Raw genomic sequence first — 13,769 nt, forward strand, 5'->3', positions numbered from 1 at the left:
CTCCTGCCTCGGCTTCCCAAAGTGCTAGGATTAGAGGTCATGGGCCACCACCACCACTATGCTGGCCAATTTACACATTTTAGACATTATTCTAAACCCACTGACTTCCCACTATTAGGATAACTTTTATATTTAAACCACTTCCCCACCCTCTATGCCACTAATTCTGCTTTCCTTTCTTATATAATTCTTGGGGAGGAGTTACTAAACACCTTTGCTATTGTCCTTCCTGTATTTGTTATTACCCTATCTTTAGCTTTTCCCCAATGTTCCACTATATTAGGTAATGAAGTCCTCCTTTTTAATAAGGACTTCCATTCCTCCACTGTGCATTCTACTGCCTACTAGCATTTAGTGTTATTATTGAGAAGTCTGATGTCATTCTCTCAATCATTTGCAATAAATTATTTTTCTCTGTAGAACGGTTTGAAAGTTGTTTCTTTTCATGACCCCTTGGGTCCTGTGATCCCTAGTCATTGATAGCCTTTTGAAACCAAGGCACATTTCATTGAAAGTAATTGGTTAAATATGTAAAGTAAGTGTCAGAACTATAAAAAAGCCAAAAAAAATTAAGACAGTTCCTGCCATCAGAGAGATTAAAATTATTGAGAAAACAAACACTACAATGATAATAAGATGTGAAATCTTATCTATGATATTAGATAGATGCAAAGAATTTAGTGGGTTCAGAGAAGAGAAAAACACATCTGGTTTCAAGGAAAGAGTTGGGAGACACAAAATGATTTACATAAAGTTGGAAGCATTTCTGTTGAGATTTAAAGAATGAGCAAGACAGTGACAGGGAAGGGAGGCAGTGGAGACAAAAAACAGCATGAATAAAAACACGGTATCAGAAAATAAGCAATGTATTCAGGGATTATTGATTAGTTTCATTTTGACTACAGCATCAAGATACACATAGAGTGAAACTAGAGGTAGACACAGTGATTAAGGTTGGTTGGGCATGGAGAACCTCAATCACCCATGCTGAGAAGTCTGAAATTACTATTAGATCTGAAATTACTATTAGATCTGGTTAGCATTTTGCAAATTACAATTTAAAAATAACTATTTAAACAATACTAGAAGGCGAAATGAATTCAGGTTCAACTAACAGTTATGAAAATGGACTTACATATGATTAGATCTTCTTCCTCTATTTGTTTTCTTTCCTATGACTGGAGTGCCAAAATGCTCAGGGTTGGTGAGTGGGAGCTGGTCTAATGTCTGTGGGTGAGAACATAAACCCATCAAAAGTTATTACTTTGCAAGTGCTTTCCTTTTTTAAACCAAATCAGTTTAAGAATATGCTCAGATTTTTCAGATTAAAACTCTCCCCCAAGGAAAGCTAAAACACAACTTTCCTAAAGATAGAAAACTCTAGTTTTAAAGATACTAGAATAAAGAAGAATGAGCCCATCACTAGAAAAAAAAATGAAAAGAAATCTGGCTGGTCTCTCTAGATGATTCATTACCTATTTGAAGGCTGACAGGCATCTAAGAAGGATAAAAATTACACAACAAAACAAACACAGCTCAGTGGAAACACAGATGTGAGAGTTAAAAAACATATTTGTTGTAAGGACCTATCTACTACTAGGATGGGGCCAATTGCAGCTCCTGTTTTTCTTTGTACATAAGGAATCATAATCTACAAAACAAAATTCTTAATAAGTAACAGAAACAAAATTATCAAGATAAGCATAAATGGTTTGAAAAGGTTTAAGTTATATTATTACTCTGTAAACATTATCTGCAATAAACCTTTTCTAAAGAAACTGTAAAAACTTAGTTTTTCTATATTTAATATTCTTTCTTTCCTTTTTAATCTGCAGCATCCAACACCATGCTTGGTATGAGACTACTAAGCAATAAATGGACATTTCTTCATTTCTTTTCTTCCTCTTAATCCTTTAGTCCCTCACCTCTCTCCAACAATGTTTTCCAGGCAAGAACTAGTTGATGGTTGAAGGCAGAAAAGAATAAAAAGGTATTTTGGAATGATGTAGGCAACCTGCAGCCCTCTGATTTCAAGATAGTTCTTTTTTAAATACCCAAGGAGGCAAGAAAAGCTTCATCTTTCTCTGCTGCACCCTTTTAATAAAAGGATTTGCTCTATAAAATTTGGATTCTGTCAAAATTCCATACTTAAGGATATAGAAGGCCACAGGTTCCCCAGCCCTCTACTTTCTATTCATTTTTAAGATTTTACACAGCTGCTATTCATTTCATCACCACCAGAACTTTTACTGTTATAATTTCATGAATACCAGGGGAACTAGAGATTCCCAGGAAAACTGCCACAATGGAAGTGAGAGTGAGAGACTATTTAGTATAAAGAGACTTCTTAAAGTTACAAGCAAAGGTGGTTATTATAAGAAAGGCTGCCTATCGATTTAAAGATCAGATATCTGGCCGGGCATGGTAGCTCACGCCTATAATCCTAGCATTCTGGGAGGCCAAGGCAGGCAGATTGCTAGAGGTCAGGAGTTCGAAACCAGCCTGACCAAGAGCAAGACCCCCGTCTCTACTATAAATAGAAAAGAAATTAATTGATCAACTAAAATATATATATATAGAAAAAATCAGCCGGGCATGGTGGCGCATGCCTGTAGTCCCAGCTACTTGGGAGGCTGAGGCAGTAGGATTGCTTGAGCCCAGGAGACTGAGGTTGCTGTGAGCTAGGCTGACACCACAGCACTCACTCTCGCCTGGGCAACAAAGTGAGAGTCTGTCTCAAAAAAAAAATAAAAAAATAAAAAATAAATAAAGATTAGACATCTAAACAAATTAATGCTGGGTTTTTTTAATGTTCAATATTTATTGATTCATTGATTGATCGAGACAAGAGTCTCCCTCTGTCACCCAGACTAGAGTATAGTAACACAATCATGGCTCACTGTAACTTCAAACTCCTGAGCTCAGGTGATCTTCTACCTTGGTCTCCCAAGGAGCTGGGACTACAGGCATGTGCCAACATGCCTGGCTAATTTTTTTTTTATTTTTTGTAGAGACAGTGTCTTGCTATGAAGCCCAGAAATCCAAGCAATCCTCCCACCTCAGCCTCCGGAAGTGCTGAGATTACAGGTGCAAGCCACCATGCCCAAACTAACTTATTTTTAAAATTGATAGAATTATGAAAACAATGATGAATTAAACTGTGAAAAGGGGAAGCATATTAATCTTTTTTGCATAATTCATTAGTACATATATAAATGAATTTAAGATACATAGATATATGTATACAATAACAAAGAATATGGCATAGAAAAAAGGCACTAGCCATAAAGGAATAAATAAAGATTGATTCCTTCAAAAGACAGGCAAAAATCCGAACTTTTACAGGGCAAAAAAAATCTAATCTTTCTTTTTGAGACACAGTCTCACTTTGTTGCCCCAGGCTAGAGTGCCATGGCGTCAACCTAGCTCACAGCTACCTCAAACTCCTGGGCTCAATCAATCCTTCTGCCTCAGCCTCCCGAGCAGCTGGGACTACAGGCATGTGCCACCATGCCCGGCTAATTTTTTCTATATGTTTTTAGTTGGCCAATTAACTTCTTTCTATTTTTAGTAGAGATGGGGTCTCGCTCTTGCTCAGGCTGGTTTCGAACTCCTGACCTCGAGCAATCTGCCCACCTCAGCCTCCTGGAGCACTAGGATTACAGGCGTGAGCCACTGCACCTGGCCCCTAATCTTTCAAATGTAGTTTGTATGCAACCTCACCCCCGTGCAAATGAACCTTAAATCAGGTATTTAAAAAATATTATTTGTAGTCAAAAGCTATCCTAAATACAATATATGCCAAACCTAAACTCTTCAGAAATTACTTGTCATCAATGCCTAATTATGCTTCCAAAGGGTGAAAATTTCAAAATAATTTGAAATATTATTTTGGTGATACTATCTAGTATTACTAAATTACTATTATATATTTGGTAAAAAGGGGGAAAAATAATCTGGATTCACTTTCTGCCAACCTAACAAATAGATTAAATGGCTCTCCTCTCACAAAAAATTAAAGTTGCTCTCTGAAAGCAGATATTTCTATAATGTATTAAGTATGTTATTCATTTCACTTGTTATAGAAAAGAAAATTTCTAAAGACTTGTTTAAGAATCATATATAGTATATTTTCAAATAAGAGACCACAGACTACCCCCAGTATGTAATAAAGAGTTAGAACAATAATAAGCACTATCTTGGTCCCTGACCTCAGTCCATGTCCAGAAAAGCATGAGCATCTTTTATTTCAAGGGATGGAAAAACTAGTGGGAGGGTAAAAGTTGTCTTGTCTTATAGCTCAAGACCCAAAACTACACACTCCTGTAACTTACATTAAAGCAACAAAGAAAATTCTATAGGCCTAGGGGGGAAATGTCTATAGCCTTACTGTCTTACTGCCTTACTGCTGCGAAACATGGAACTGGGATCTCATCTAACCTTTCTTCACAGTTTTCAATTGCACGTAGTAATGTACAGAGAGAATACCAGATGATTAATCTACTTTTGGATAACACTCAAATTATGAACACTCTGTAGAAAAACCCAAACTTTCCTACAGATGTTAGGCAGTGGGTAATATGTTCACTAACCTAGTTATGGCTAAAACCAGTGATTTCAGTGTTGGAATTTGAACTGACTTAAGTGCTATTGTGATCTCTTGCTATGAAAATCTTGAATTTCAGTCTTGAAGCATGTAGCTTATTAATGGGATTAATAACTCAAAGTATTGCCAGTATGAAGCAGCTTTCCTCTCAAATGCCAAAGTTATACTAATAATAACAATACTGAGTAGTCTTTCAAAAAATTAAAACTTTGTAAAAATTTATCAAATAAAAAGAATATACAGGCCGGGCGCTGTGGCTCACGCCTGTAATCCTAGCTCTTGGGAGGCCGAGGCGGGCGGATTGCTCAAGGTCAGGAGTTCAAAACCAGCCTGAGCAAGAGCGAGACCCCGTCTCTACTATAAATAGAAAGAAATTAATTGGCCAACTGATAGATATATATATAAAAAAAAAAACTAGCCGGGCATGGTGGCGCATGCCTGTAGTCCCAGCTACTCGGGAGGCTGAGGCAGAAGGATCACTCGAGCCCAGGAGTTTGAGGTTGCTGTGAGCTAGGCTGACGCCACGGCACTCACTCTAGCCTGGACAACAAAAGTGAGACTCTGTCTTAAAAAAAAAAAAAAAAAAAAAAAAAGAATATACACACAGTAGATTAAATTCCCCTATTATGTACACTCTTGACCATGTCTTCATAGAGCTTTAACACAGGTAAATTCTAAAATATTTCTGATTGTTTGACAAATGCTTTTTCCCTTCCAACAGATGGTAAGTACCTAAGGAAAAATTCTATGTCTACATGGCTTGTTCTTTTTTTTTTTTTGAGACAGCGTCTCACTTTGTTGCCTGGGCTAAAGTGCTGTGGCGTCAGCCTAGCTCACAGCAACCTCAAACTCCAGGGCTCAAGCAATCCTTCTGCCTCAGCTTCCCAAGTAGCTGGGACTACAGGCATCCGCCACCATTCCCAGCTAATTTTTTCTATGTATTTTTAGTTGGTCAATTAATTTCTTTCTATTTTTAATAGAGCTGGGGTATCGCTCTTGCTCAGGCTGGTTTTGAACTCCTGACCTTAAGCGATCCGCCTGCCTTGGCCTCCCAGAGTGCTAGGACTACAAGCGTGAGCCACTGCGCCCAGCCTACCAGGCTTATTCTTGAGTCCCAGTACCCAGCCCAACTCCTGGTATATGGGAAGGGAGTTAAGGAATCATATACCAGTATTCTAATTTCCCTCTAGCAAAACATAAATGCAAGTGTGTACCTGCAAAGAAACAAGGTAAAACTGATCATCCTTAAAAGTACAAAAGATATACAACTACTTTGTTCATATTACTTCAGCCTTTATACTACAACTGTCTTATGAACCATTTTGACTTAAAATTCTCCTGGTAGAAACAAAATTAACTTTTTTTTTCAAAGACAGGGTTTTGCTCTGTTGTCCAGGCTGCAGTGCAGTAGTGCAATCATAAATCACTGCCGCCTTGAATTCCTGGGCTCAGGTAATCCTCCTGCTTAAGCCTCCTGAGTAGCTAGGACTACAGGCACAAGCCACCACACCTGGCTAATTTTTAAATTTTTTGTAGAGAGAGGCCTCACTATGTTGCCCAGGCTGATGTCGAACTCCTGGCCTCAAGTGATTCTCCCACCTCAGCCTCCCAAAATGCTGGGATTACAGTGTGAGGCTGCTGTGCCTAGCTAAAATTATTATTTTAGATATTTCTCTGGACTTAACAAGTAAGACGCATGTCTTCACTTAACAGGTGAAAAATCAAGTCTTCAAGTCCCCATTCACTAACTGTCTATAATTGAACATGTATCCTACTCAAGGATAATGAAATTATTTATAATAATTACATAAAATCTGAGAGAATTCTGTACTTCATCACCATACTTGCCCAAAAGCTGTCTGTATATCCTATATTTAAACATTCACAATTAATTCAACACATATTTATTGAAAACTTTTGTGTAGAAAACTGCATGGTGACTCACGCCTATAATCCTAGTGCTCTGGGAGGCCCAGGCGGGCAGATCGCTCAAGGTCAGGAGTTAGAAACCAGCCTGAGCGAGACCCCATCTCTACCAAAAATAGAAAGAAATTAATTGACCAACTAAAAATATATACACAAAAAATTAGCCAGACATGGTGACGCGTGCCTGTAGTCCCAGCTACTTGGGAGGCTGAGGCAGGATGGCTTGAGCCCAGGAGATTGAGGTTGCTGTGAGCTAGGCTGATGCCACGGCACTCACTCTAGCCTGGGCAACAAAGTGAGACTCTGTCTCAAAAAAAAAAAAAAAAAAAAAAAAAGAAAAGAAAACTGCTGGGAAAAGGATGGCCCATCAATTGAGAAAAACACGGATATTCCCCTAAAACAGCTTAAATTCTTATAGGGAAAATAGAAAAAGTAACAAAAAGATCATCATAGAAGAAGAATAAAAAAGAGAAATACAAAAAGATCAAAGGACAAAGCGATCAAATGTGGGTTAGATAACTCATAACAAGATGTCAGGAAGGAGGGAGCATTTCTAGTGGCCTTACAACATAACTGAGACTCCAATAAGAGGAGAGGAGTGGGCTCAACAGGAGCCAAGAAAGGAAAGTATGGACCATAGTCTGGAAATACCCAGTAGTCTAATAAGGCAAAAGTAGAGGAAAATGGTAGATCATGAGACTAAAGAGATAGGCTGGAATCGTAATACAGAGAACCTGTCTCAAATTCTGAATTTAAACAGGAATTCAATCATTAAGTAAAACAAAAATATTTTCAAAACACAAAACCATAAAGTCTTATAGTTTAATAAGTAATATGAAAATATCCCCAAAGAAACATGGTTCTAAATAAGTAACTAGGAAAAAAAATCTTAGTTTGGCTACATTACGCATTATTTAGTATTTATAGATTGGACTACAGCACATGACACCATTTATAATAATATGTCTGTCATTTAAATTCTGAATTGCAAACTACTGAGTTATAAAATTTTGTGATCCCTCCGTTCTTAGTAACTTAGTAACACCTTTCAATTTAAGAACATGGCTTTGGTGCTAGAAAAGCGCTGGTGTGCAAATCAGATCTGGCCATCTGTTTTCCTCGTCTGTAAATTGGGGATAATAATAATTAAGTGCCTCATAATGCTGTAAATACAATAATGTAAGAAAAACATTTAGTAAAGCCTCTGGCAATTATAAGCACTTCACTGATTCATCTAATTAACGTCTACTCAGTTTCTACTCTGTGCCAGGCACTGTTACAAGAACTAGGAAGAAAGTGATAAAGACGACATACCAAGTCCTTGCCCTTGTGACACACTCTAGTGAGGAAGGCAGACAATAAGTAAATAATTAAGTACATACACATATTCTGATGTCAGGGAATAAGTGTTATGAAGAAAACTAAATCAACCTAAAAGGATGAAGAGGAATGGAAGTGACTATTTTAGAAAGGGCAGTCAGGCAAGGAAGGCTTCTTTAAGGAGAGGCTGTAATAATCTCAGCTAGCAGCAGTAGTAGTAGCAGTGGTAAGAGACTGCTTACTGTATCTACACATCCTTTATGACAAGGTTTATGTGGCTTTACAAATAACTCTTTTTTACAATTATTTACAAATTTTAAAACTCTATATAAAGATTGCCTAAAGTTAATAATTAATCAAGCCTAGTATATTTTCTCTGTGGACAAATACTAAAATATTTTAGGCAAAAAAGAAGACAGAACTTGGTGCTCAAACACAAGGCCTTAAACAGGCTTCATAGATTAATGGTATTGTGTATTAACGAATTTTCCTGAATAACAAGTAACTTGACTGAGTTGAGAAAGCAAAAATTTACTCCCCCCAGTATAAAACATTAATACATGTTCATTTGTTAAATGATTACTTACTTCACTTTCAGCAAAATGCCTCTCTCCTTTCAGGCACAATGAAGATCGTCTCAGTGTCTTCTCATCTCCATCATCAAAAACTACGAGAAAAGGTAAAAATGGAAGTTATTGAAGGATCTGTATAAGATTAACAAGACGATATAAAATTTTCATTTAATTTTCTGAATGCAAATAGACCTACTGTTTAAGATTACATTTTGAATTATTCACATTTTATTTTCTAATGAATAACTTCAAACATAGAGTTATAAGAGTATCTTTTCCAATATCTAGTGAAAAAGAAATAATATACCTGAAATGAAAACATCTTTCCTGAAACAGAAAACACCAAATAAAATAAGAAGTTGGCATTTCAGGTGAAACCATTTAAATGCTAATTAACCCTTCTCAAGATGGTAAAGGAAAGGCAAGTTTTACTGTTGACAGATACTGACAGACTTATCCAAAAACCAGAAAGATTACAAATTTATAGTAAGTCTGTCCCTTTTTAAAAAAGATTGTATTTTCATTATTTAAAGCAGAGTTTCTCAACCTCGGCACCACTGATATACTGAGCCAAATAAAAATTTCTGGTGCAGCAGGCTTGTCCTGTGCATTGCAGGATATTTAGCAGTATCCTTGGCCTCTACCCACTAGATGTCAGTAATGCCTCCTTTCCCAGCTGTGACAACCTAATATGTCTGCAGACATTGCCAAATTGGGAAGGGGGGTGGGCAAATTTACCCCTGGTTGAAAATTACTGTTTAGGCTGAGCGTGGTGGCTCACGCCTGTAGTCCCAGCTACTCGGGGAGCCTGAGGCAGAAGGTTGAAGCAGGAGGATTGCTTGAGCCCAGGAGTTTGAGGTTGCAGTGAGCTATGATGACACCACTGCACTCTAGCCCAGATGACAGAGCAAGACACTTTCTCAAAAAAAAAAACCAAAAAAACGATAATTACTGATTTAAAGTACTAAAATGTCTACTAAAAGGTGATGGAAATGTTAACTAACTTGATTGTGGTAATCATTTCACAATGTACATGTATGTCAAATCATCATCATGTTTTACTTCAAAGTCATACAATTTTATTAGTGAATTATGTCTCAATAAAGCTGGAAAAGATTTTTAAGCAATTAAAAATAAAAAAACTGGCTGGGTGTGGTGGCTCACACCTGTAATCCTAGCACTCTGGGAGACCCAGGTGAGAGGATCACTCAAGGTCAGGAGTTCAAGACCATCCTGAGCAGAGCAAGACCCCGTCTCTACTAAAAATAGAAAGAAACTAGACAACTAAAAACATATGGAAAAAATTTGCCAACTACTCGGGAGGCTGAGGCAGAAGGACTGCTTAAGCCCAGGAGTTTGAGGCTGCTGTGAGCTAGGCTGACACCACAGCACTCTAGCCTGGGCAACAGAATGAGATTCTATCTCAAAAAGATAAAAAATAATAAAAAACTAAGATGTCCCAACAAAATGACTATAAACTTAAACACATAGAATATCTGCATATTTGTACGATATGCATAATTTTAGGACATATTCCATTCCATATTCCATTTCTATCATGGAAAAAGGTACATCTATTTTAAATAAAGCTATCAGGCCTCAATTTTAAAGATTACACAGGTTTTGCCTATCAAAATTAGGTTCTTGTATATTACATATTACTTTACATTCTGTCAAACTAGATAAATAACTTTTACTACATTTTTTAAATTTGTAACTAAAATATACAACAATAAAAGTGCCACACTTGTGAAACAACTACACCTAATTACCATCTATACTTACTACATAGAATTGCTGTCATTCTTGCAACTTATATAAAACCAGATATTTCCTTATGTCTCAAAATCAAATAATTTTCCCCTATTTCACCAGGTTTTTTCAGCCCCCAAAATATAAACAACACTCACCTATACTATTTCCAAACTTTATCAAATTCTGATATCACCCAAGATATTTTACTAGGTGTTTACAATCATCTCTGAGGTCATTAAACAGTAAGAATTATTACCATTTAATAAGTAATACTGGGATGACTATCAATTTAGAAAAATAATATTCAATCATTATTTCAGAGTTTTGAAAAAATGTACTGTAAGTAAAATAAAAACCTATTTTTAAAACAAAGATAAAAGTATAAAGGAATTAAGAAGGCATTATAAAATGGACTTATAACAATGATGGAAGGAAGACCTTCTTAAACAAGATTCAAAACTGAAACCACAAAGGAAAAAGGTCACCACACAAAAATTGACCATATGAAAATTAAAAAGAGATAAAAATAAAGGAAAAGGAGAAAAATATTTATAATTAAAGTAGCAAAAGGTAATATTCAGAATATATAAAGAACTTATATCCTCAAAATAATAAGAAAAAGATTTATCATTCTAAGAGGAAAAGAAGGAGAATGGAAAGAACCAGCAATTCACAACAGAGAACATACAAATGAAATGATGTTCCTTTCAATAAACATATATGAAAAGATGTTCATTTTCAGTAAGTAATCTTGAGAGGGGCTTTTTTTTGAAAGACAGGGTCTCACTCTATCATCCCAGGCTAGAGTGCAAAGGCATCATCACAGCTCACTACAACCTTTAACTCCTGGGCTCAACTGATTCTCCTGTCTCGGCCTCCCCCAAGTAGCTGGGATTGAAGACACATGCCACTACACCCAGCTAATTTTCCTACTTCTTGTAGAAACAGGGAGTGTCTATGTTGCTCAGGTGAGTTTTGAACTCCTGGCCTCAAGTGATCCTCCCACCTCAGCCACCAAAAGCGCTAGAAATATAAACATGAGCCACCAAGGGGCATATTAAGACAAAACTGAGATATTACTTTGAGTCCAAATTGGCAAAAGTTTTTAAAAACTAATAATATCAAATCTGACAAGGATTAAGAAAACAAATACACTCATACGCTATTCATGGGAGTGTAAATTAACACAGTCTTTTAGGGAGGCAGTTTTTTCATCAAGCACTAAAGTTTCAAAAGTACATTTCCCTTCAACTTATGTCTATTTCTCAGTGTATACACAAGAGAAATATTAGGATAATGTGCACATACAAAAGACATTCAATCCAGCATTTACTGCAATAACAAGAAACCTGGAAACATCATCAGTAAGAAAATAAACTATGGTATATCAAATATTATAAAACATACTATGATTAAAAGGAACTTGTTATACAACAATGTGAATATCTTTAACAATAACTGTATACTTAAAATAGTTAAGATAAAAAGGAAATTTAAGATATACTTAGAAGTAAAAACAGTTAGAAATCCAACTGCACAATATAATTATTTCAAATTATTGAAAATCAAATAATTAAATTAAATAACTTCAAATTATATGTGCATATATACATTTTTGAAATAAATTTTTTAAAGATCTGGAAAGATAAAAACCATTAACTAATCACATCTATGGCATCCAGGGAGAAAGTGAGTCAAGGAAATTTCACTTTCTTTGTTTTATTTAAGATAAGCTTTATTTGTGTCATTGAAAATACATTTTTAAAACAAAATTTATTCTCTTACCTACAGTGTACCAACTCGCATCTGTTAATTTATTGATAACAGCTTCCTGATATGCACCATCAAGATTCTTCACTTCCACAATAGCTCCTACCTAAAATATTTTTTAAATGTTAGAAAAAGTTTTAGAAAATAAATGAGCAAACCAAGCCTGGGTCTTTTTTTTTTTTTTTAACTGAGTACATGGGGGTGAAGAATAAAATTACTACTGACTTAACTTAAAGTGCCAGCAGTTTTACCTACCAATGTTTTTGTACCATCAGTGAAAATGTTAACATAATGAAAAAGGCAAATATTAATAATATCTAGCAATATTATGAAAAGTTTTGTCCTTTGAACCACCCTAAAAGGGCGTTGGGACCTTCCAGAGGTCATCAGACCATACTTGGGAGAACCAATGTCTGTGAAATTGAATGTCCTTGCCCCATATTTTCACTCCTCTTTCAAGGAGGTTAGGGAAAGGCAGGGGCAATTAAAAAGTTGCTCTGAGGTTGCCTTAAGGGTTAGAATGTACCACTAATGACAGTCATTTCAAATATTTTCCATTTGATCAAGAATATGCTAACAATTACATTGATATAGTTTTTATAGTGATAAAAAACAAACTTGTTCAGAAGATACTATTAGCTCCACAGAATACCCAAAAGAGGACAGGGAATTCAGGGGAATTAACAAAACTTTCCTTAAATTACATGAGTCAATAAATACATGCTATAATTTTTTAACTTAATGTCAAATAGTATAAGTATTATTTTCATGTAAACTCATTATTGAAAAAGTATTGAGACCAAATGACAATCACTTCTGGTAGATTTATTGCCTCTAAGAGAAACATTTATCCAAATGCTGACACATTCTATCAGCTAATGAAGAGCTACAAAGTAAATGAAGGAACAATTCAAAATCTAGAGAGAAAAAAAAAAATCTACTAAGAAAGATATTTCAACAATCTTGAAACCGAAATTCGACAGACTTGCCTGTTTCAAAATCAAAATGGTCCCCAGACCTAATTACATACAAAGAAAATTTTAATAAAATAAGAAATACCAAAAAACCAAACTATACTAATGATGCCACAATCAAAGAGGCTGGAGCAGTACAAGGAGAAAAAGATGGCTTAAGGCTACATTAAGTCAGTTGTTACCTTTTCTATCTCTGAAATACTGAATGAACATTTTCTATAGCTGATACCTATAGCCTGTGCTGGGTGAATAGGGCAAGCAGGCAGTGAAAAGACATGCTGCTGCACTTAGGAGGCAAAAACACAAATAAGGGCATGGGTATGTATATGTACTGGGTATACAGAAAGCACAATGTTTCAATTACAGGTGGTGTCCCTGTTAGAATTTTGGTTCTGCTATTATTGGCTGTGAAACCTTGGCTAAATTACTTCACTTTCCTTCAGTTTCCTCTTCTATAAAGAGCTGATATGAGGATTAAATAATATGTGCAAAAGCCTTAGCACAGTGCAAGTGCTAACTAAATTGTGACTAACATCATATTGTAACTATACATGTTTTTGTCCCTTTGTCCCTGCAAGGGATAAATATGTATATATAACCGTAAAGATGTACAAAACAGAAATGGCAGAAAATAATTTTACAAGGCAAGATTTAAATAAAAATCTTAAGAGTTATAGCTCTGTGTAGTACCTACTATATAGGCAAGGTACTAATGCCCCAGGAATCCAATTAAAAGTTTTAAATTCAGTAACAAACAAAAACTGGCAAATATCAAATATATCTTATTCTCCTAGCCAGACCAATGGCCATTTTCAGACATTTAAAAGGGCCAAAATGCACACAGTG

General features: G+C 35.7%; 1 protein-coding gene across 7 annotated transcripts in view; it reads right to left on the reverse strand.

Moving 5' to 3' along the window:
* ARID4B (AT-rich interaction domain 4B) overlaps positions 1-13,769 on the reverse strand; it is a 152,187-nt gene that overhangs the window by 75,552 nt on the left and 62,866 nt on the right. For all 7 annotated transcript variants that reach the window (XM_012738261.2, XM_012738258.2, XM_075995473.1 and 4 more), the window contains 3 exons: positions 11,965-12,055; positions 8,440-8,519; positions 1,136-1,227 (listed from right to left, as the gene is read on the reverse strand). In XM_012738261.2, the coding sequence (XP_012593715.1) occupies positions 1,136-1,227; positions 8,440-8,519; positions 11,965-12,055 (263 nt within the window). The remainder of the gene's footprint in view (positions 1-1,135; positions 1,228-8,439; positions 8,520-11,964; positions 12,056-13,769) is intronic.

This window comes from Microcebus murinus, chromosome 19 (assembly GCF_040939455.1).
Source record: "Microcebus murinus isolate Inina chromosome 19, M.murinus_Inina_mat1.0, whole genome shotgun sequence".
Lineage (NCBI taxonomy): Eukaryota > Metazoa > Chordata > Mammalia > Primates > Cheirogaleidae > Microcebus > Microcebus murinus.